Below are 26,064 nucleotides of genomic sequence, written 5' to 3'. Positions count from 1 at the left end.
GGAGATGAAAAAGCTCTCTGAAATATGTGGGTTTTCAAGCGTCTTTTGAAAATGTTAACATTGGGAGAGGTTTTAATGTCCAGGGGTAGAGAGTTCCAAAGTTCAGGAGCTGCTGAAGAGAAGGAGCGGTGACCATAGGAAACCAGATTCCATTTGGGTGTATGCAGAAGGCATTTAACCGATGAACAAAGAGTGCGTAATGAAGAACGAGGTGTAATTATGTTCTTGTCATATTGTGGAGAGATTCCATTTAGGGCTTTGTAAGTGAAGAGCAGAAGTTTGAAAACAATACGATGAGATACTGGAAGCCAATGAAGTTGTTTTAGAATAGGGGTTATGTGTTCGAATTTCCTGGTGCGCGTAATAATCCTAGCTGCCGTATTTTGGGCACGTTGTAAGCGCTGTAAGTGAACGTCAGGCAGACCATATAGTAAGGAATTACAATAGTCCAGCTTCAATGATATGACAGCATTGATGAGGGTGGCACAAGAATCCTGAGAGAGGTATTTCCTGATGTGTCCAATTTTACGAAGGAGGAAGTGAATGGTGCGGCATGATGAACCATACTGCAAATATGAATGTGAATCAGTAGGTTTAGTATAAATAGATGTAGATATATATCATCACCATCAATCCTAAGGGAAATGTCAAGGAAATTTATAGTTAGTTCAGAAATATTATAAGTATACTGACTAGCAGGATTACAGATGGTTACAAATGTAATCATTAAATTGTATCAGTTCCTCAAGTTTGAGTGAAGCTGCACCACGGCCATCATCAATAAAATCGTTATATGGACCAGGTAAGATCCTTTGCTATGAACTGAAAATAAGGTGTTCTTGATAAAACATAAATAAGCAAGCATAACTAGGTCCAAGACAACTTTCCATAGCAACACCTTGTTTCTGCACAAAATACCTGAGTGTCATTAAAGGTAAAATAATTACACTTTAGACCAAGTTCAACCAATCTCAATAGAACGTAGGTAGGAGGGTCAAGTACAGGTCTTAAATTAAGGTAGTGTTTGAGAGCAACTAAACCTTCAATGTGTGGTATGGAAGTATACAAGGACTGAACGTCCATAGAAAAAAGGTATTACCTTGTTGGAATTGGAAGCCATTAAGTACTTTAAGAGCATGATTCGTATCTTTAATGTAGGTAGGCTGAGATGCCACAATAGGTCGTAAAAGGGCATCTAAATAACGCGCGATGTGTTCCGTAGGGCAGTTACAAGCTGAGACGATTGGCCTACCAGGAATATTACCTTATGTATCTTAGGTAGTAAATAAAACATGGCTGTCCTTGGTCGACGGACTATAAGGTTATGTGCTTCTGTAGGTAATTCGGCAGCGGATATAAAAAGCATTAAAAACATCCGTAATGTTGCATTGCACGTCTTCTGTTGTATCATCTTCCAATTCCTGGTAAAAATCCGTGTTCAAAAGTTGTCTCTCTGTCTCAGCTACATACAAATCTTTATTCTAAACAATTACTGCTTTGCCCTTATCAGCAGGCTTAATAACAAAATCATTGCACTTTCGAAGAGATGAAATGTGTGGATGACCTAAACTCAAAAACTAGCAGACTGATTGCCTTTGTATTTGGTGGGCACATTACTTGTGGTATCTAGTTGGGAATTGTTCAAAACAAAATAATTGCCTCACATTTGTGGGATTAGGTTCAAAAATGTCATTTTTGGTAAAAAACCAAACAAAAAAAACCAAACAAACTTGAACTCCAAGACTACTGGCCAGATTAGTCTGAAATTTGGTGGGAACATTCTTGGGGGTGTGTAGATTAGTCTGAAATTTGGTGGGAACATTCTTGGGGGTGTGTAGATTAGTCTGAAATTTGGTGGGAACATTCTTGGGGGTGTGTAGATTAGTCTGAAATTTGGTGGGAACATTCTTTGGGGTGTGTAGATTAGTCTGAAATTTGGTGGGAACATTCTTGGGGGTGTGTAGATTAGTCTGAAATTTGGTGGGAACATTCTTGGGGGTGTGTAGATTAGTCTGAAATTTGGTGGGAACATTCTTGGGGGTGTGTAGATTAGTCTGAAATTTGGTGGGAACATTCTTGAGGGTGTGTAGATTAGTCTGAAATTTGGTGGGAACATTCTTGGGGATGTGTAGATTAGTCTGAAATTTGGTGGGAACATTCTTGGGGGTGTGTAGATTAGTCTGAAATTTGGTGGGAACATTCTTGGGGGTGTGTAGATTAGTCTGAAATTTGGTGGGAACATTCTTGGGGGTGTGTAGATTAGTCTGAAATTTGGTGGGAACATTCTTGGGGGTGTGTAGATTAGTCTGAAATTTGGTGGGAACATTCTTGGGGGTGTGTAGATTAGTCTGAAATTTGGTGGGAACATTCTTGGGGGTGTGTAGATTAGTCTGAAATTTGATGGAAACATTCTTGGGGGTGTGTAGATTGGTCTGAAATTTGATGGGAACATTCTTGGGGGTGTGTAGATTAGTCTGAAATTTGGTGGGAACATTCTTTGGGGTGTGTAGATTAGTCTGAAATTTGGTGGGAACATTCTTGGGGGTGTGTAGATTAGTCTGAAATTTGGTGGGAACATTCTTGGGGGTGTGTAGATTAGTCTGAAATTTGGTGGGAACATTCTTGGGGGTGTGTAGATTAGTCTGAAATTTGGTGGGAACATTCTTGGGGGTGTGTAGATTAGTCTGAAATTTGGTGGGAACATTCTTGGGGGTGTGTAGATTAGTCTGAAATTTGGTGGGAACATTCTTGGGGGTGTGTAGATTAGTCTGAAATTTGGTGGGAACATTCTTGGGGGTGTGTAGATTAGTCTGAAATTTGGTGGGAACATTCTTGGGGGTGTGTAGATTAGTCTGAAATTTGGTGGGAACATTCTTGGGGGTGTGTAGATTAGTCTGAAATTTGGTGGGAACATTCTTGGGGGTGTGTAGATTAGTCTGAAATTTGGTGGGAACATTCTTGGGGGTGTGTAGATTAGTCTGAAATTTGGTGGGAACATTTCTTGGGGGTGTGTAGATTAGTCTGAAATTTGGTGGGAACATTTCTTGGGGGTGTGTAGATTAGTCTGAAATTTGGTGGGAACATTCTTGGGGGTGTGTAGATTAGTCTGAAATTTGGTGGGAACATTCTTGGGGGTGTGTAGATTAGTCTGAAATTTGGTGGGAACATTCTTTGGGGTGTGTAGATTAGTCTGAAATTTGGTGGGAACATTTCTTGGGGGTGTGTAGATTAGTCTGAAATTTGGTGGAAACATTCTTGGGGGTGTGTAGATTAGTCTGAAATTTGGTGGGAACATTCTTGGGGGTGTGTAGATTAGTCTGAAATTTGGTGGAAACATTCTTGGGGTGTGTAGATTAGTCTGAAATTTGGTGGAAACATTCTTGGGGTGTGTAGATTAGTCTGAAATTTGGTGGAAACATTCTTTGGGGTGTGTAGATTAAGAATTGGATTTGTTGATGACAGGGTGAGTCCACAAAAGTGTTTTGGTCAAAAATCTTTAATTCCAAAACTGCTGAGCAGATTGGACTGGAATTTAATGGAGCTGCATTTAGGAAGCATATAATGATCTCATTAGCACTATGCAAATTGGTGTAAAAATGTAAATTTTGGTCAAAAACTTATATCTAAAATGTACCCGGTCAATGAGATTGAAATTTTGTGAGATGTTTCTAGAAGTGTTATTCTGCAGATTTTGTTCAAAACAATTTGACACAATTGGCCCTAGCAACCATGACCATGCACTTAACAACTAAATGCATCTCACTAAATGGCAGTATATTATGCTAAAATAACATCTGGTAGGCAAATGAATAAACATTCAAAAAATGTATGTAGTTATCCCTAGCAACCATGACCATGCCCATAGCAACAGCCAAACAATGTATTTCACAAACATACAACAGGTATTCGTAGACTAGTGAAGAAGCATTCAAAAAATGTATGCAAATATTCCTAGCAACAAGACCACACCATAGCAACAGCCAAATGATTGCATATATTTTGAAGATAATATCAGGGTTTTATGAACAAATGAATAATCATTCAAAAAATGTATGTAAATGTGTTAGCAACAAGATTACACCCATAGCAACAGCCAAATGATTGTGTATATTTTGAAGATAATATCAGGGTTTCATGAACAAATGAATAATCATTCAAAAAATGTATGTAAATGTGCTAGCAACAAGATTACACCCATAGCAACAGCCAAATGATTGTGTATATTGCAAGAAAACAACAGGGCTGGATAGGCAACTGGATAATTATTCAGGAAATGAACACTATACCTAGCATGGATCAATATGTGGATAAAAACTGCATAATTGTGTTACAACACCACTGGCGATATATTTTGATTACAGACTGCTGATATTGGCTTGACAGAAAACATTGGTGAAAGTGGTCTAAAATTTGAACTGTGGTTCCGTAAAAGGAAAGTTAGTGAGACATACATTCTACATGCACGTACACAGGGCATCAAGGCAGCTTGGACTGATTCTGTCACTAAACTACTCTTCAAACAAGCATTTAAGTGTAAAGGTAAGTAATATAAACACAGATATGCTAGTAGTCATGACCAATGTTGGATCATTTTATTTTTTGTCTAAAAAGGTTGTAAGGTTTGATATGTAGACTTATTTACTTATTTTGTACATAGACTGGTATCAGGGATATGCTTGTATGGTTTATTACATAGTGAAATCTGTTTCAAAGGCAATTACATGTCATTTTGTATAGGTTTTGTTTGAAGCAAAGTTCAACTACAAAATGATGATGCTCAGTACAAGCGCAAGTGTTAATTATTTTGTCTTATTGCATCTAATGAAATGTGTTAAATTGATAATTGCATAGATACAACAGTCCACAATTTCACACCTATTCAAATGCGACAAGCTGTAATCAACAAACATATTACAGAATAAATACTTTTTAGCACAACTGAATTGATAAGGTTCAGTAGTGCTATAGGCATGGAGAAATGTGTGTCTGTGTGTGTGTGTGTGTGTGTGTGTGTGTGTGTGTGTAAGTAAAGGACTTAAAGTGAAAATGCCAGAAATGTCAAAGCTATAAGTGTGTTGTCACTGGCCTGTCAGAGAGTATACTTCTACCACTGGCTTCTAGCAAAACCATTCTTTTCAAATTCAGGGGTCAAGATTTGCAACATCACAAGCATTTAATATGAAATAAATAAATAAAAAAGAAACTCATGTTTTGATTTATCATTATATATGATCAACAGAATGAGAAATAGAAAATGAACACAGATGGCGCCATTCATTTTCTTTTGTTCTGGCTGTAAAACAAAAAACGAACATATACATCTTGTTTGTATCAATTAATTATAAAAAAAATAAAAAATGAACATGGGTTGGTTTTTCATTTCCTTTGGTTAATTGTGTTAAACGAAAAAGGGAACAGGATTTGTTTTTTGTTTTTTGTATTATTTTATCATGAAACGGAAATGGAAGAACGATTTGTTTTCCTTGTTCTGTTTTCAGATCGATGATACAAAACAAAAAATGAAAAAGGCATGAGTTTTTCTTTTTTTCTTGTTTGCAATAGAAAAAACGAAAAAGGAATTGACAGTATATACACAGACCCATCAGTGGTATGCCTATTAGGTCTAAAAATGTGTCTTTTTAGTCAAAAATCAACAATTCCAAAATTACTGCCTGGATGGTGGCTGAGATGTAGTGGGAACAGGTGGTGAAATATGAGCTGAAGAATGAAAAAACAGTGTTAAATAGCATTGTCAATAGAAATGAAACTGCCAACACTGCATGCATTCATCCAACTAATGTTGCTTCAGATCTGGTGGCAGATATTGATAATGGTCAGTCTTGAAGACGACACAACTGTGAAGGAAGTCTTCCAACGTTTCTATAGTGATGTCATAAGAAGCAAGGCCAAATCATTGGAATGTGACAAATCATCCCCATGTAGAGTGATTGGTGTAAGTCAGGGTGTAACTTTTAATGCACCGACTCATCTGTCTTCGTCGTCCAGTACTCAGGATTATACCACTGTTGGTGAATGTCGCTGAAAAGTGAAAAAGTCTGCTGTTCAACATAAGTTTATCATTACAGGAAGCAACACACAAATGTCATCACTAAAAGCTGTCAATGCCTTTCCAACTGCTGAGTTATTTGTAAGTCGTCTCTCTCCACATACTACGGCTAAAGCATAACAAGACATCTTTTATCAACTATGCTTTCATGACATTGAAATTGTCCCAGTAAAGGCAAACATGAATCTAATTCATTGTTCAAAATTATTACGGACACTTCTGACACAAAATATACTGAATCCTAATGTCTGGCTATCTGGTATTCTGGTGAGAAAATTCTATGCTGCAAGGAAGTACTAAATAATTGTAATGACTTTAAATATAACCTCATACAACAATTGTGGTATCAAATCGTCCATGGACACTGTAAAGGAAATATGTGAAATGAGTGTCAAATATTTTCTGCAAGAGTACTGGCTCTCAGGGTCAGAGCTTAGTTCGTCTGGCGGGACTTATGAATTGGGTTCCGTCTGTCTGTGCGTCCGTGCGTCCATCCGCAGCCGTTTCTTGGAGATGCCTGGACCGATTTTTTTTCAAACTTGGTACAGGGGCCATATACTATGGCCTACATATGCATGTCAATTTGTTTTATGATATGATCCAATATGGCCGCCTGGCAGCCATTTTGTTTGCGAATTTTCCTTGTCCAAAGCCATAACACAGACATACTGAACAGATCTCATTTAAAGTTGGTATTAGGACAGTGTTCTATGACATACATGTGCATATCCATTTTCGTCATGATACAACCCAATATGGCTGCCTGGCAACCATTTTGTTGGCACAGTTTTCATGTCCAAAGCCATAACCCAGACATGCTTGAACAGAGTAGTGATATCAAAAACAACCATATGAGGCCAAACAACATTAACCAGGTTTGAAAATGACAACATAAACTATGTCATTATCAATGACTTGTTTGTTGTCAAACATTAGTACAATTTCTATGCTAAAAGGCTATGGATGATACAGTTGGTATTCATCTTGGCAGACCATTTGGAGGGGTAGCTGTGCTTAAAATTGGAGGAAGTCTCTTCCATGAATATCAAACAATGGAATGACAGTCGTCTAATAGGCTTTAAGAGTAGTGACTTTGGTGGTAAATGGTATGTTTTTAATGTATATATGCCAACTTGCAATAGAGAAAATTACCATGAATTTCAAGAGTATCTGCAGAAAATTGGTCATTTCACAGATGAAGCTGCTACAAACAGCATCATGGTGATGGGTGATTGGAATGATGATATCAACTCTGACCATAGGTGATTGGAATGATGATATCAACTCTGACCATAGGTGATTGGAATGATGATATCAACTTAGTCTATCTGCTAGACCTTGCATGTTCTTCTGATACAATATGACACACGACTGAACATCGCTATCAAGGATGGAACATCCAAGGTCTAGCAAATGTCATCAGGATATAAATAAGTGCCAATCTGAGAACTGCATTAGCAACAAGCACAAACAGAGGACAATAGCTAATTTTTTCATGCATATTCAGCTTAAGGAGGGGCTTGTAAAAATAACCACCAATGCCTTAACTGAAATGTGTGAATGACAACATCTACACACTCATCAAACTCACAATTACCATAAACCGATAAGACATAGTAATGACGTAAATGTGTTTGTCAACACTTGCATGCAGAAATTCCCCACCATAGGTTTGCCATGGCATTGTCTGAACAACTCAGGAAAGCAATTGAACATGGCAAAACACAACTTTCACTGGATGTACATGTCCTCCAAAGAAGTAACATCTACGCCATCTATTTGGCAGACTGTGGGTCAAATTTGTTGAAGAAAAAGTTCAAGGAAGGAAGATGCTGAAGATATTAGAGAGGTCATAGGTTATTGAATATATTAACTCATATATATGTATACATGGCCCAACTCGCCGCTTAACGTAATCTCAATGGAATGTCCGGTCTGAAAATGACATTTGCTAGACTGTTGAGGCAAAGCCCTCACTGTGAACTTCGTTTGCTTATGGTATCGGAAAGAAGGCCTGAACGTCTAGCAGCAAGACTAATATCAACTCTGACCATAGGTGATTGGAATGCTGATATCAATTCTGACTTCGGACAAGAAATGTTTACCTTCTGTAATGACAATAATTTCATCTCTCTTCTTGGTACGGACAATCTACAGAACTTTACTTACTTTAGTGAAGCTTACCACTCAACGTCATGGCTTGATCACTGCTTTCTATTCCTGCTGCACACAGTTGTATTAGTTACATTTATATTTCACATACATTCATTGGTTCTGACCACTTTCCTTTAAGTGTGGTTTGTAACCTGGATTGCTTCCAGAAGTTTGATATGCAGTCCCCACACCATAATTGTACATCTTTTGATAAGATTAATTGGTCATGATGTGTGGATAATAATTCATTACAAAATTAGCATAATCGTACTGAACAAAATTTCAAAGATATGAGTTTGAATAGAGGTGCTTTACCTGTCGTGACACCACATGTCAGCATCCCTCACACTGACACCACATGTCAGCATCCCTCACACTGACACCACATGTCAGCATCCCTCACACTGACACCACATGTCAGCATCCCTCACACTGACACCACATGTCAGCATCCCTCACACTGACACCACATGTCAGCATCCCTCACACTGACACCACATGTCAGCATCCCTCACACTGACACCACATGTCAGCATCCCTCACACTGACACCACATGTTAGCATCCCTCACACTGACACCACATGTCAGCATCCCTCACACTGACACCACATGTCAGCATCCCTCACACTGACACCACATGTCAGCATCCCTCACACTGACACCACATGTCAGCATCCCTCACACTGACACCACATGTCAGCATCCCTCACACTGACACCACATGTTAGCATCCCTCACACTGACACCACATGTCAGCATCCCTCACACTGACACCACATGTCAGCATCCCTCACACTGACACCACATGTCAGCATCCCTCACACTGACACCACATGTCAGCATCCCTCACACTGACACCACATGTTAGCATCCCTCACACTTGATGACTATTGATAAACTTTATGACGATATTATTAAATGCTTTGTCATCTGCAGCTTCAAAAAACTCTAAAAAGTGTATTCCTGGATGTTAAAGAGTTTCATGACATTGCTGGTGATGCATTTATTTTATGGAGGGATAATGGTAGTCAGCGCCAAGGTCCACTTTTTGAAATGAGAAAAACACGTGCTAAGTTTAAATATGCTTTAAAGGCATGGAGAGATAATGAGAATAAAATGAAAGCTGATGCACTGGCTAGAAACATCTATATCTGTTCATATATTTATCATTCCAATCTTCTCCATAGGATAACAAAAATAAAATTTCAGCAACCATAACCCAACTTGTCCAAGTCAGTTTTCAGTGTACGTACTAGTATCTTGCCAAGGCATTGTATATCACATGGTATGCATGAGGCAATCTGATTGGTTGTAGTGTTGATGTACAAAGCCATTTGGATAAATACCTAGTTTGTATATGAATGCTGCCACAGCCTCTGGACATTGTCACAAACCACAGCCTCTTGTATGGCATCATCCAAAATGCACTGTCCAGAGACTGTGGCAGCAATGTCTAGAATTTTCTTGACATATTTAATCTACAGAAATCTTTAAAATTGATTTTGACTTGACCTACAGAGGTACGACAAGCAGAGTTACAATCTATGGGTATAGGCCAGAAACCATGTATGGATATCAAACCAAGTGTAGACCAAATCAGTGACAGGGCTGTTAATTACAACAAGATCAAGAACAGAGGTAAGTTTTACAACAACTCCAGATATGCTCAATATTAGAAAAATTCCAAACTAATCCCAACCTCACCATAAAATCTTTTTGTAACTATTCAAGTATAATTTTGATGCATATCTCAACAAAGAGTGAAAATCATATTCTGGTAATGTTAGTAAAGTTGATGATATGATATTTAGTAATGCACCAACTGATTTCAACCAAACCTGGCAGAAAGGTAACACACTATGAGATGTATGCACGCCACTTTCTTTTATGACCAAATCAAATACGGCATATTTGTTGTTAAATTTCACAATATGCATCATAACTTTGGAGGTATAAAATGTAGTGATGCCATTCAAGTGCCAACACCCATATTATCAAATATTATCTTTCTTTTTAAGTCCTTAACCTTTGACCTTGAAAGTCTTTTTCAAGGACAAATAGACAAATTTGGGTTATCTTCGTTGATACAACTATTTCAAGTGATGGTGATATTTTAATCATGTCTTGATTTTTAGCACAACTGAATTGAGGTTCAGTAGTGCCATAGGCATGGTGAAATATGTGTGTGTGTGTGTGTGTGTGTGTGTGTGTGTGTGTGTGTGTGTGTGTGTGTGTGTGCACGACTTAAAGTCAAAACCCGTCAGATCGATTGCCTTGGTATTCGATGGGGCATTACTTAGGATGTGTAGATGGGAAATTGTTTAAATGAAAATGATTGCATCAGTGATGTGTGCTTTTGATTCAAAACTTAAACTCTAAAACTACTGTGCAGATTGGCCTAAAATTTGGTGGGAATGGTCTTGGTGTGATTAGTTTAAGAAATGTTCATGACACGATCCCATCAGTGATATGCAAATTAGGGCTAAAAATGTATCACTTTGGTCAAAAGTCTATAATTCCAAAATTACTGAGCAGATGAGGGCTGAGATTTGGTGGGAGTGTTCTAAGGAATGTGTAGATTAAGATATATTCTTGATATGATGATCTCATCAGTGATATGCAAATTAGGGCTATAAGTGTGTCTCTTTGGTCAAAACTTCAAAAACCACCGAACAGATTTGACTGAAATTTGGTAGGAGCGTTCATAGGGATGTTTAATTTAAGAATTGTTCATGATGTGATGATCCCATCAATGATCTATAAATTAGGGCTAAAATGTGTCTTTTTGGTCAAAAACTGTAATTCAAAACTACTGAGCAGATTGGGATGAAATTTATTGGGATGTCTGTAGGGCTGTGTACATGAAGATGTAGTCACAATATGATCACCCCATCTGCAATAGGTCTAACAATCTGAATTTTGGTCAAAAACTTATATCTTGAAAACTACATGGTGAATGGGGCTAACACTTGGTAGGGATGTTTCTGGGAGTGTTATCTATAGTTTATATGTTTATATGTGTATATGGTGTGAACTGTTTCTTTTGTGTAGTTATAGATGTCTGTGTTTTGTTTTGCTACTAATAATGTGACCCATGCACTGTCTATGGTTGCATTTTAGCTCACATTGCAATCTTTGGTCGAGTCTTTAGTGTTCAGAATGGTGATACTTCTTTGTACTCATGCAGTTTCAAATTTAAAAGGCAACTAAAGCTTGGAACATTTCCCGTGACGCATGTCAAGAGAAAGGTTCTCGTATTCGAATGCTTGTTTCAGTTACACAGTCTATTGATTGGACGTCTCTCTTGGGTTTATGAGGGGTCATTATGCAGGGGTCACATAATAGTAACAAATATGCCTAGCAATATGACCACGCCAATAGCTACTGCCAAATACATTTGTGCTACAATGCCATTGGTGCTATTTTTTGATATATTTTTTTAGGTACCAAGTATAGAAACTCAATAGCTGTGTGTAATTTTGATCACACAACACCAACTCACAAGAGACCACTGTCAATTATATCAGTGAGTAGTTCATCATCAACAGGGTCTGGCTCGTCTGTTGTTGGATCATTAGCACTTGCTAATTATGACACAGTACTAGCTGAGAATCCCAATGAATCACCTAAAATGAGGCATAGAAATTCAGCTGGGACTGTTAGCGTTTGTTCAGCAGGTACGTTTTATAATATTTGGTTAATATTTAGTTGCAGGTAAATTTCAACTCAATCTCTGCAGTGTACATCAAACAATGTTGTCATCAGGATCTCCGCTGCTCTGAAAAAAGTGATTCAATTTTGAAAATAGTCATGAGTTTTCCGGTGTGCCAATGTCAAATTTATATACACTTTATTAGAAGATGTGAAATGTTTACTACAAGAAATGTCTGAAAGTTGCTTACTTTCATTTAGTACATCACCCCTTGTGTTGACATTGATATCTTCACCCCATGAGGGCAGTTGATACATTGATATCTTCACCCCATGAGGGCAGTTGATACATTGATAAGTCTCTTTTTGTGCAGGGAGTTCCAGCAGCTCAGAAGTGAGTTATAGTACATTTAGTCCAACAAACACAAGTAATAACAGACACTCTGTACATTCGACTGATTCTGGTAACAACATAGGATCAAGTTCAAATAGTCAGTACATCACAAATGTAAGTATTGCACTTGTATTCTCTACAGCACTATCTAGTTTCAAAATCAGTGATAGTGTAAACAGGGGTAGGATAGAGATGGGAGTCAAATATTGATGAAATCAGATACTAAGACCGGGAATCATCCCCTAATTTAAAGTCACAAACTAGTTTTCTCTGATTCACCATGTGGGGCACGATCAAAGGGAAGTGTTAGTTTTCTTTTGAGAATTCAATTTTAGATTTGATGTCGTACACTTGTCCTGTCCAATGTCAAAATACATGGAGAGTGTCCACAACAAAAATCATCGCTCTCCAACGTCAAAATACACGGAGAGTGTCCAAGACAAATATCATTGCTAGATTCAAGATGAATTCTTAAAAAAAGTAGGCCAACATGTACTCTTCTGGAGTGTATGTGTATGTATAGGAATACCCTTGGTGATATTTCATTTTCGTTTGAGATATTGATCAAATATGAAAAAAGTCACCAAGTGTATTCTACTAGTACTACATGTACTATGCACATGCAATGACCATCTAGCCGAGAGGACTACTAAGTTGGGTCCTGTCCATCCTTCTGTGTCCACCTGTATCTCGAATACGCATGGGCCTTTTTCAACGAAACTTTTCAATAAACATCAAATAATATCCTGTGCAAATGCTTGTCAATTTGTTTTTTTGATATATGCAAATTTGACTGAATGTTGCCAACACTTGTAGATAAAATTCAATATTTACTGCAGAACTCAAAAACATATCAGATGTGAGCTATGTTTGATGACTTTGAATTTGACCTTCAGGGCCAATTATCAAAATGAATCCAATTCCTGCCCATCACAGACACATTGTAGTATTTACGTAGTGCTAATTTCTTTTAAATCATGTTTACAGGTAATAGTGAAGGAGAGAATTATACGCAAGCATTATTTTTGGTGCCCATATCACTTTTAATGAATGGCACTTATTTCTGTGAGACTGTGATACTTACCTGATACTGAAAATAGTGATGGGCAACCTGCACTAATTCCTCCAATCCATGCAAAGAAATTTTCTTGAGATTCCATGTAGAATGGTGGCTAGACCAGAGCAACCTTCTAAGGGGCTGTACAGTCACATGGAAATGTTCCTGTATACAAATTCATCTCAGGAAGGCTGGGGAGCTCACCTAAACAGTCAGATGACATCAGGTGTTTGGAACCCCCCAAGACAGCTCTCACTGCATCAACTGGCTAGAGCTAAAGGCAGTATTCCTAGCTTCTCCAAGACTTCGAGATGCTAGTGACAGGGCGCAGTGTTCTAGTCCACTCAGACAATTTCACCGTAGTGGCGTACATAAACAAATTAGGAAGGACCAGATCTCCAACACTTTGTTACCTCTTATGTGACTTTCAGTAAACATCAACTACTATCTTGTGCATATGCATGTCATTTTATTTCTTGACTCTTGCGATAACATCCAAAATGGCTGCCATTTTTGCAAAAATTCATAGTTTGTGTAGTAACATCGAAAGCTTAGTATATCGAGACTTTTTATTAGTGTCTACACCCATGTTTGGCAAAAAAAAAAAAAAATCTGGTTCTGGTCAGGGTAAACTTTCTAAAGTGGTGCGACGACGCGCGTTTTTTTTTTTTTTCCTAATTTTTTTTTTTTGCAAATTAGTAAATACACATTTTTGACACTTTACATGCTCTCGGAAGATGTCATACAACTCTGGAAGTTGGCACTGTTGTATGGCAAGTTTTGTACGATGCGGATCAATCATCCATCAGGGCATCACTAGTCACATTTACAAATTTATCTTATCGCCCAGTGATTTGCAGTTATAATCCCATCCAAGATAATAATGAGTCTTGCCTTGCAACCACTGTATAATGTCATTGTGCAACTTGTAACGTTAAATAACGAGAAATAGGTCTGTCCAACGGACGTAGAGGAGGCAGTGTTTTCTTTCGAGCACCGTCCATCATCAGTCTGATACGCAGTCTGTATATGCTACGATGTTCGACACGTCTTTCCATCTCATCGCAGATGGAAAGACGTGTCGAACATCGTAGCGCATACATCCAGAGCTAACTGCTTACGCTACAGGAAAATCTTTGTATTCAGAAGGCAGAACGAAACGATCACCAGAACTAAGAACACCTCGAAAGTCAGCTGAATTGATATCAACATTTTGATTGCTCACGACGTACTCAAACTTCAGACATTTTCGAAACATGTGAGCAGTTTTATACCACCTAGCACAGTGAACACACTATTTCCCATGATTCCCATCAACCACGCTCATCGTACATATTACGTACACATATCGTACGGGGGGTTATGGGTATGCAACAGTACTAGAAGAAAAGGGTACCCGTTACCAAATAGAAGTGCGCCATCACACGAGTTAAATTTTTCCGCTAGCCTTGCATACAGTGTTGATCGACGGGGAATTGTAAATAAGGAACGGGAAAGCAAAAATTATCGGAAAAAAAAGGATCGACGCGGGGGTATTCAGGGCACGCGCGCGCTGACCAGAACCAGACATATTTTTTTTTTTGGCCTTATCAATAGCAAGTTTTCTCATGACACTTTGACCTTGACCTTCGTCTTCAACTTAATTTTGTGATGAAATCAACAGTTTTCCAAATAACATTGAAAGTTTAGTAGATAGACTTTATTTTAGTGTCTATACCTATGTTATCGATGGCAAGCTTTCTGATGACACCTAGACCTTTGACCTCCACCATCATCTTCAATGTCAAACAGACTTTACACTGTTAAAATTTTAGTTAGTCCTCATTAGAATATCTCCACAAATCCATGATGACTTTTCAGATAATTTTGTACTGTTTGACCATAACCACTGATTTCAAGGTCAAAAGATCCAAAATATTCAATGTATAGCTTTTTAATGCTTGGATTTGTAAAACAAATCTTACACCACTATCAGATACAAAATTCCAATAATGCACATCACTATAGGGAGTTTCATCTAAAGATGGGATCATATTTTATCATAAAAGATTCAAAGTATGAATTGTTAAATTTCACTGTTGGGAAACATGTGTTCAGTGAAGACTTATTCATTTAATATTGCCCCATACCACTTATCAATTGACCAATTGGCAGCCTGTTGATCCAATATTGCCCCATACCACTGATCAATTGACCAATCAGCAGCCTGTTGACTCAATATTGCCACTGATTAATTGACCAATCAGCAACCTGTTGACTCAATATTGCCCCATACCACTGATTAATTGACCAATTAGCTGCCTGTTGACTCAATATTGCCCCATACCACTGATTAATTGACCAATCAGCAGCCTGTTGACTCAATATTGCCCCATACCACTGATTAATTGACCAATCAGCAGCCTGTTGACTCAATATTGCCCCTTACCACTGATTAATTGACCAATCAGCAGCCTGTTGACTCAGTATCCCAGTATCCCATACTCCCAGTATTCCAGACTACCAGTATCCCAGTATTCCAGACTACCAGTATCCCAGTATTCCAGACTACCAGTATTCCAGACTACCAGTATCCCAAACTACCAGTATCCCAGTATTCCAGACTACCAGTATCCCAGTATTCCAGACTACCAGTATCCCAGTATTCCAGACTACCAGTATCCCAGTATCCCATACTCCCAGTATTCCAGACTACCAGTATCCCAGTATTCCAGACTACCAGTATCCCAGTATCCCAGACTACCAGTATTCCAGTATCCCAGACTACCAGTATCCCAGACTACCAGTATCCTAGTATTCCAGACTACCAGTATCCCAGACTACCAGTATCCCAGTATCCCATACTGCCAGTATTCCAGACTACCAGTATCCCATACTCCCAGTATTCCAGACTACCAGTATCCCAGTATCCTAGACTACCAGTATCCCAGTATCCCATACTCCCAGTATTCCAGACTACCAGTATCCCAGACTACCAGTATCCCAGACTACCAGTATCCTAGTATTCCAGACTACCAGTATCCCAGACTACCAGTATCCCAGACTACCAGTATTCCAGACTACCAGTATCCCAGTATTCCAGACTACCAGTATCCCAGACTACCAGTATTCCAGACTACCAGTATCCCAGTATTCCAGACTACCAGTATCCCAGTATTCCAGACTACCAGTATCCCAGTATCCCAGACTACCAGTATCCCAGACTACCAGTATTCCAGTATCCCAGTATTTCAGACTACCAGTATCATAGACAACTTTAATCTGTATAAGTGTAATGGGTTAACTTTCAAAAATAACACTTAATAACACAATAATCAAACCAAGTTATAACATTACAGTAGGACATCATTAATCAAGTAGAATAACATAGTTGAACCAATCAGATTACAAGACTATTAAATATAGTTGAACCAATCAGATTACAAGACTATTAAATATAGTTGAACCAATCAGATTACAAGACTATTAAATATAGTTGAACCAATCAGATTACAAGACTATTAAATATAGTTGAACCAATCAGATTACAAGACTATTAAATATAGTTGAACCAATCAGATTACAAGACTATTAAATATAGTTGAACCAATCAGATTACAAGACTATTAAATATAGTTGAACCAATCAGATTACAAGACTATTAAATATAGTTGAACCAATCAGATTGCAAGACTATTAAATATAGTTGAACCAATCAGATTACAAGACTATTAAATATAGTTGAACCAATCAGATTGCAAGACTATTAAATATAGTTGAACCAATCAGATTGCAAGACTATTAAATATAGTTGAACCAATCAGATTGCAAGACTATTAAATATAGTTGAACCAATCAGATTACAAGACTATTAAATATAGTTGAACCAATCAGATTGCAAGACTATTAAATATAGTTGAACCAATCAGATTGCAAGACTATTAAATATAGTTGAACCAATCAGATTGCAAGACTATTAAATATAGTTGAACCAATCAGATTACAAGACTATTAAATATAGTTGAACCAATCAGATTACAAGACTATTAAATATAGTTGAACCAATCAGATTACAAGACTATTAAATATAGTTGAACCAATCAGATTGCAAGACTATTAAATATAGTTGAACCAATCAGATTGCAAGACTATTAAATATAGTTGAACCAATCAGATTGCAAGACTAATATAGTTGAACCAATCAGATTGCAAGACTAATATAGTTGAACCCAATCAGATTGCAAGACTAATATAATTGAGCCAATCAGATCAGTCATATACACAGACTCAAGAAAATTCTAATACATGGCATTACAGTGCAGTGAATAAACCATTTAACAGTTGCAATAATGCACACCTTTACACTGCCTTAAATGAATAATGTAGATCCCCCAACTAACATGTTATGCTAATATATATATATATATTTATTAATACCAGGAATTATTAGGTCTCAAGATGGCTTAAGACCTAATTCCTGATATTAAGTGTACATACATAAATATATAATATGCTTTATTTTTTATTATTGTTGCTTCTGTTGTTTTCTTTATTATGTTAGATAACTCTAACTAACCTTGCTTTCATTCTAAGTGAAGTAACAGACTATGAGATTGATGATTATTGGCTTGGTCTAACACCCACATCACATGAACTCACTTTTCCTCATTACCCAGCATCAACCTCCCCAACACACAGACATCAAAAGCCACCATCAACACAAGCTTGATGTTTTTTTTTGTTGCAGAAAACCAAATCCAGAAAGTGGAGTTTACCCAATATAAGGTGAAAAAATGAACTTTATGCCAACAAATTTGTTCTTCAACTCTTTGTCTTGGCTGATTTACAGCTTGCATCCAGTTACCCCTACAACAAAGTCACCTGTTCCTTCCCACTAACATTTCTATTTTCCCTGCATGAGTTGTCACTTTGCATGAATGTTATTATCTAATCATTATGTGTTGTTAGAATATCTAGATTTGTTCACATATGTGCTTTTTAGTATTCTGTCTTTGTATGCGTCTTATTGTGTTTTTGTTTGTTCCACTATAACACATTCACTGTATTTTCTCCAAAGGTTAGACATTTTATCCTTTATTTATACTAAAACATACTAACAGGCTCTGTTTGATTTTGATGAAAGGATATTTAGCAAATATTTAGCCTTATTGAAGGTGATAGGGTTGGGTATGACAAATGTTAGTGTAGAGTCTATGGACAAAGGTTAGTGTTGGGTATGACAAATGTTACTGTAGGGTCTATGGACAAAGGTTAGTGTTGGGTCTATGGACAAATGTTAGTGTAGGGTCTATGGACAAAGCATAGTGTAGGGTCTATGGACAAAGGTTAGTGTAGGGTCTATGGACAATGGTTAGTGTAGGGTCTATGGACAAATGTTAGTGTAGGGTCTATGGACAAATGTTAGTGTAGGGTCTATGGACAAAGGTTAGTGTAGGGTCTATGGACAAATGTTAGTGTAGGGTCTATGGACAACGGTTAGTGTAGGGTCTATGGACAAAGGTTAGTGTAGGGTCTATGGACAAATGTTAGTGTAGGGTCTATGGACAATGGTTAGTGTAGGGTCTATGGACAAAGTATAGTGTAGGGTCTATGGACAATGGTTAGTGTAGGGTCTATGGACAAAGGTTAGTGTAGGGTCTATGGACAATGGTTAGTGTAGGGTCTATGGACAAAGTATAGTGTAGGGTCTATGGACAAATGTTAGTGTAGGGTCTATGGACAAAGGTTAGTGTAGGGTCTATGGACAACGGTTAGTGTAGGGTCTATGGACAAAGGCTAGTGTAGGATCTATGGACAAAGGTTAGTGTAGGGTCTATGGACAACGGTTAGTGTAGGGTCTATGGACAAATGTTAGTGTAGGGTCTATGGACAATGGTTAGTGTAGGGTCTATGGACAATGGTTAGTGTAGGGTCTATGGACAACGGTTAGTGTAGGGTCTATGGACAAATGTTAGTGTAGGGTCTATGGACAATGGTTAGTGTAGGGTCTATGGACAAAGGTTGGTGTATGGACAAAGGTTAGTGTAGGGTCTATGGACAAAGGTTAGTGTAGGGTCTATGGACAATGGTTAGTGTAGGGTCTATGGACAAATGTTAGTGTAGGGTCTATGGACAAATGTTAGTGTAGGGTCTATGGACAAAGGTTAGTGTAGGGTCTATGGACAAAGGTTAGTGTAGGGTCTATGGACAAATGTTAGTGTAGGGTCTATGGACAAAGGTTAGTGTAGGGTCTATGGACAAAGGTTAGTGTAGGGTCTATGGACAATGGTTAGTGTAGGGTCTATGGACAAATGTTAGTGTAGGGTCTATGGACAAAGGTTAGTGTAGGGTCTATGGACAAAGGTTAGTGTAGGGTCTATGGACAATGGTTAGTGTAGGGTCTATGGACAATGGTTAGTGTAGGGTCTATGGACAAATGTTAGTGCAGGGTCTATGGACAAAGGTTAGTGTAGGGTCTATGGACAAATGTTAGTGTAGGGTCTATGGACAAAGGTTGGTGTATGGACAAAGGTTAGTGTAGGGTCTATGGACAAAGCATAGTGTGGGGTCTATGGACAAATGTTAGTGTAGGGTCTATGGACAACGGTTAGTGTAGGGTCTATGGACAAAGGTTAGTGTAGGGTCTATGGACAAAGGCTAGTGTAGGGTCTATGGACAAATGTTAGTGTAGGGTCTATGGACAAAGGTGAGTGTAGGGTCTATGGACAAAGGTTAGTGTAGGGTCTATGGACAAAGGTTAGTGTAGGGTCTATGGACAAAGGCTAGTGTAGGGTCTATGGACAAATGTTAGTGTAGGGTCTATGGACAAAGGTGAGTGTAGGGTCTATGGACAAAGGTTAGTGTAGGGTCTATGGACAAAGGTTAGTGTAGGGTCTATGGACAAAGGCTAGTGTAGGGTCTATGGACAAATGTTAGTGTAGGGTCTATGGACAAAGGTTAGTGTAGGGTCTATGGACAAAGGTTAGTGTAGGGTCTATGGACAATGGTTAGTGTAGGGTCTATGGACAAATGTTAGTGTAGGGTCTATGGACAAAGGTTAGTGTAGGGTCTATGGACAAAGGTTAGTGTAGGGTCTATGGACAATGGTTAGTGTAGGGTCTATGGACAATGGTTAGTGTAGGGTCTATGGACAAATGTTAGTGCAGGGTCTATGGACAAAGGTTAGTGTAGGGTCTATGGACAAAGGCTAATGTAGGGTCTATGGACAAATGTTAGTGTAGGGTCTATGGACAAAGGTTGGTGTATGGACAAAGGTTAGTGTAGGGTCTATGGACAAAGCATAGTGTGGGGTCTATGGACAAATGTTAGTGTAGGGTCTATGGACAACGGTTAGTGTAGGGTCTATGGACAAAGGTTAGTGTAGAGTCTATGGACAAAGGCTAGTGTAGGGTCTATGGACAAAGGTTAGTGTAGGGTCTATGGACAAAGGTTAGTGTCGGGTCTATGGACAAAGGTTAGTGTCGGGTCTATGGACAAATGTTAGTGTAGGGTCTATGGACAAATGTTAGTGTAGGGTCTATGGACAAAGGTTAGTGTAGGGTCTATGGACAAAGGTTAGTGTCGGGTCTATGGACAAAGGTTAGTGTAGGGTCTATGGACAAAGGTTAGTGTAGGGTCTATGGACAAAGGTTAGTGTCGGGTCTATGGACAAAGCATAGTGTAGGGTCTATGGACAAAGGTTAGTGTCGGGTCTATGGACAAAGCATAGTGTAGGGTCTATGGACAAAGGTTAGTGTTGGGTCTATGGACAAATGTTAGTGTCGGGTCTATGGACAAAGGTTAGTGTCGGGTCTATGGACAAAGCATAGTGTAGGGTCTATGGACAAAGCATAGTGCAGGGTCTATGGACAAATGTTAGTGACACAGTGTGTACAATAATCATAAAGATATGGGAAAGATATCTAATATTACTGTGTCTATGAATTAAGCCGCAGAAAATTGAAGAGTTACTTCAATCGGCTTCATTGATAACATAACACTAATGTAAAAACCTAGAAAAACACATACTGTAGGTTTTTAATACTGCTAAACTTTTCCAAATAAACAGTGCAGCATACACTTTTCCAAATAAACAGTGCAGCATACACTTTTCCAAATAAACAGTGCAGCATACACTTTTCCGTATTGGTAATTTCTTTTTGTTATCCTGAAAAAATCAGTGAGGTGCTATTATTTTTAAAAAATATCATTGCACATTTCCTACCCTGGCAATGGAGGTCTTTATTGATTAAGTTAGCCTCGTGTGGATATAAGCTATTGAATAGCAGTTTGTTTACTTATACTCACAGGAGGGTGATGTGTTTACTTATACTCACAGTAGGGTGATGTTTCTAGTGTTCATCATTAAAGGCAATTCCAGTGTTTAGACTATCTTGATTGCAGAGTGATTAGATTCACACAAGAGTGGCACCATAGTCTAGAATCCAGATAAGTGGGGATTTTGAATTTGATTTCCCAGGGGAATTAACGAATTCAAAACTCCATTGGCATGGATTCCAGGCTAGTGCTACCACTATCACACACTTCTGAACTCTACCACATGTTACAACTATAGTGTTAGCTTGTGTCTATCTTAGTAAAACCAAGTGATGGTGTGTGTTGAAATCATCTAGTGGTGAAGTCACTTACTGTCAAACCCTTGTTATTATAATGAACTGTGGCACTTGCTACTATTTCTATAATACTGTTACAATAAATAGACTACATTGACTATAGTCTGGATGCCAACATGGTCTCTAACAAAACCCCATCTGGTCAAAGTCCCTCAATCAGCACAAAAAGTTTTTCATCTACATGTAGTCAGTGAACCCCAACTGTTATAGTGACGCAAACAGTATATAAGTAACATCTTGAACTTGAACATTACATAACTGCCCCAATAAACACTAACTTTATGAGAAACTGTGTTATTGGTTAGAATTGTGTGATTAATTAACAAAGACATGATATTAATGACTGTGTGGGTGGCTGTTGATGAATTTCAAATTGCACCTCATGCATGACCATTAGAGTAACGACTTTGACTATGCTTTGAGTGGAGGTGTAAATGTTAACAATTCTGTATAGGAACTAGACTGTGAGTGGAGGTGTAAATGGTAGCGATACTGTATAGGAACTAGACTGTGAGTGGAGGTGTAAATGTTAACAATTTTATATAGGAGCTAGACTGTGAGTGGAGGTGTTAATGGTAACAATACTGTATAGGAACTACACTATGTGAGTGGAGGTGTAAATGGTAACAATACTGTATAGGAACTAGACTATGTGAGTGGAGGTGTAAATGGTAACGATACTGTATATGAACTAGACTATGTGAGTGGAGGTGTAAATGGTAACTATACTGTATATAAACTAGACTATGTGAGTGGAGGTGTAAATGGTAACGATACTGTATAGGAACTAGACTAGTGAGTGGAGATGTAAATGGTAACGATACTGTATAGGAACTAGACTGAGCGGAGGTGTAAATGGTAACGATACTGTATAGGAACTAGACTAGTGAGTGGAGGTGTAAATGGTAACGATACTGTATAGGAACTAGACTAGTGGAGGTGTAAATGGTAACGATACTGTATAGGAACTAGACTAGTGAGTGGAGGTGTTAATGGTAACGATACTGTATAGGAACTAGACTATGTGAGTGGAAGTGTAAATGGTAACGATACTGTATATGAACTAGACTATGTGAGTGGAGGTGTAAATGGTAACTATACTGTATATGAACTAGACTATGTGAGTGGAGGTGTAAATGGTAACGATACTGTATAGGAACTAGACTAGTGAGTGGAGATGTAAATGGTAACGATACTGTATAGGAACTAGACTGAGAGCGGAGGTGTAAATGGTAACGATACTGTATAGGAACTAGACTAGTGAGTGGAGGTGTAAATGGTAACGATACTGTATAGGAACTAGACTGAGTGGAAGTGTAAATGGTAACAATACTGTATAGGAACTAGACTGAGTGGAAGTGTAAATAGTAACGATACCTTATAGGAACTAGACTATGTGAGTGGAGGTGTAAATGGTAACGATACTGTATAGGAACTAGACTATGTGAGTGGAGGTGTAAATAGTAACGATACTGTATATGAACTAGACTATGTGAGTGGAGGTGTAAATGGTAACGATACTGTATAGGAACTAGACTGTGAGTGGAGGTGTAAATGGTAACGATACTGTATAGGAACTAGACTAGTGAGTGGAGGTGTAAATGGTAACGATACTGTATAGGAACTAGACTAGTGAGTGGAGTTGTAAATGGTAACGATACTGTATATGAACTAGACTATGTGAGTGGAGGTGTAAATGGTAACGATACTGTATAGGAACTAAACTAGTGAGTGGAGGTGTAAATGGTAACGATACTGTGTAGGAACTAGACTATGTGAGTGGAGGTGTAAATGGTAACGATACTGTATAGGAACTAGACTATGTGAGCGGAGGCGTAAATAGTAACAATACTGTATATGAACTAGACTATGTGAGTGGAGGTGTAAATGGTAACGATACTGTATAGGAACTAAACTAGTGAGTGGAGATGTAAATGGTAACGATACTGTATAGGAACTAGACTGAGAGTGGAGGTGTAAATGGTAACGATACTGTATATGAACTAGACTATGTGAGTGGAGGTGGGATGTAAATGGTAACGATACTGTATAGGAACTAGACTATGTGAGTGGAGGTGTAAATGGTAACGATACTGTATAGGAACTAGACTAGTGAGTGGAGGTGTAAATGGTAACGATACTGTATAGGAACTAGACTATGTGAGTGGAGGTGTAAATGGTAACAATACTGTATAGGAACTAGACTATGTGAGTGGAGGTGTAAATGGTAACGATACTGTATAGGAACTAGACTAGTGAGTGGAGGTGTAAATGGTAACGATACTGTATAGGAACTAGACTATGTGAGTGGAGGTGTAAATGGTAACAATACTGTATAGGAACTAGACTATGTGAGTGGAGGTGTAAATGGTAACGATACTGTATATGAACTAGACTATGTGAGTGGAGGCGTAAATGGTAACGATACTGTATAGGAACTAGACTAGTGAGTGGAGGCGTAAATGGTAACGATACTGTATAGGAACTAGACTATGTGAGTGGAGGTGTAAATGGTAACGATACTGTATAGGAACTAGACTATGTGAGTGGAGGTGTAAATGGTAACGATACTGTATAGGAACTAGACTATGTGAGTGGAGGTGTAAATGGTAACGATACTGTATAGGAACTAGTCTGTGAGTGGAGGTGTAAATGGTAACGATACTGTATAGGAACTAGTCTGTGAGTGGAGGTGTAAATGGTAATGATACTGTATAGGAACTAGACTAGTGAGTGGAGGTGTTAATGGTAACGATACTGTATAGGAACTAGACTATGTGAGTGGAGGCATAAATGTAACAATACTGTATATGAACTAGACTACATTGATAAGTACAGTAATATTATATTTGTGACCTCATTGGTAAGTTGTGGTAAGCCCTTGTTGACATACTTTCATTCTCAGTTGCCTTTATTCTGTGTAAATAGTTTCTTAGTGTGTATATATTAGTTAACACTAAACAAGCATGCAGCATGGGTTGTTACTACAGATCACAAATACTGCAAGTGTTTGTAAACTCATTTCGCTTTTTTTCCCACTTTTTTCAACAGGTCTAACTTTCTAAAGAAGTGAGTGAACTTTGACACGTAACGAGTGAAGGATGTATGATTGATACAAGTGTGCCAAGTTCTCCCAACAAGTATGAGACATGAGTCATACTCCACCAGGCCAAAGAAATACCTCATGAGCAGGATGTATGAAGTGTATAAATACTGACAAAGTGACACTATAGAATGACACTACCATTACAACTATAGCTTTGTTATTCTCTAAGAATCTTCACAGGCTCAGCATTTAATAGTTGTGCCCATGCTGTCTGAAGAGTGCCGCCACAGGTCAAAACCTTAAATGTTGGGAATCAGTTATGAACACAACTGAGTGGATGACAAGTCTCAATAAGAGACAAAAATAACAAGCTCTGTGTGACCTATGAACCCTGGCTTACGACCTGAAATATGGAAACTGTACATAGATTATATCTGACGTGTTATGGTTAAATGCAGGGGATACAATCAGAAATACAGTTGTATAATGTTGACCATTTTTTCAATTGTTTTGTTTAAAGCATTGAGTCTGTAGTATTTTACAAATGATTTGACAGATCCACAAGTAAAGAGTGGTGATATACATGGAGTATAGTGTTATGGTGCCAAGGTAAATGCTGGTTGTAACATGTCCACAATGACCGCAAGTTAATCTGATGTCAGTAAAACATTAATCTATAAATCAGAAATTATGACCAGCTTTAGGTTCAGGATGTAAACCATTTCAAAATCCTGTTACCACATTGTTTTTGGCTGTCAGTCTCTTATTCTTGCTGACTGAGAAGGGTGGTCATGTGATCATGTGATCATGAGTGCCTCCATAATTGTGTGGACCTCTTTTTTTTTTTTGTCAATTTTAGCACAACTGAACTGAGGTGTGTGTGTGTGTGTGTGTGTGTGTGTGTGTGTGTGTGTGTGTGTGTGTGTGTGTGTGTGTGCGTGTGTGTAAACAACTTAAAGTCAAAAACTGCCAGACTGATTGGCTTGGTAATTGATGGGACATTACTTAGGCCGTTTGGGCTGAAATTTAATTGGGATGCATCTAGGGGTTTATAGATGAAAAAATATTAAGCATATAATGAT

At 38.2% G+C, this 26,064-nt stretch overlaps 1 protein-coding gene across 2 annotated transcripts in view; it reads left to right on the top strand.

The window, feature by feature from the left end:
• The window catches only part of LOC144437321 (puratrophin-1-like), a 148,123-nt gene extending 122,260 nt beyond the window's left edge, over positions 1 to 25,863 (top strand). Inside the window, exons 19-24 of one of the 2 annotated variants that reach the window (XM_078126243.1) lie at positions 4,362 to 4,539; positions 9,741 to 9,860; positions 11,666 to 11,899; positions 12,248 to 12,381; positions 18,051 to 18,088; positions 24,988 to 25,863. In XM_078126243.1, the coding sequence (XP_077982369.1) occupies positions 4,362 to 4,539; positions 9,741 to 9,860; positions 11,666 to 11,899; positions 12,248 to 12,381; positions 18,051 to 18,088; positions 24,988 to 25,009 (726 nt within the window). In that variant the 3' untranslated portion in view covers positions 25,010 to 25,863. The remainder of the gene's footprint in view (positions 1 to 4,361; positions 4,540 to 9,740; positions 9,861 to 11,665; positions 11,900 to 12,247; positions 12,382 to 18,050; positions 18,089 to 24,987) is intronic. The other variant, XM_078126244.1, reaches the window with a different exon arrangement.
• The last annotated feature ends 201 nt before the right edge of the window (positions 25,864 to 26,064 follow it).

This window comes from Glandiceps talaboti, chromosome 7 (genome assembly GCF_964340395.1).
Source record: "Glandiceps talaboti chromosome 7, keGlaTala1.1, whole genome shotgun sequence".
Lineage (NCBI taxonomy): Eukaryota > Metazoa > Hemichordata > Enteropneusta > Spengelidae > Glandiceps > Glandiceps talaboti.
Note: the sequence above shows the minus strand (reverse complement) of the source record. Positions and strands in the feature narration are given on the sequence as shown.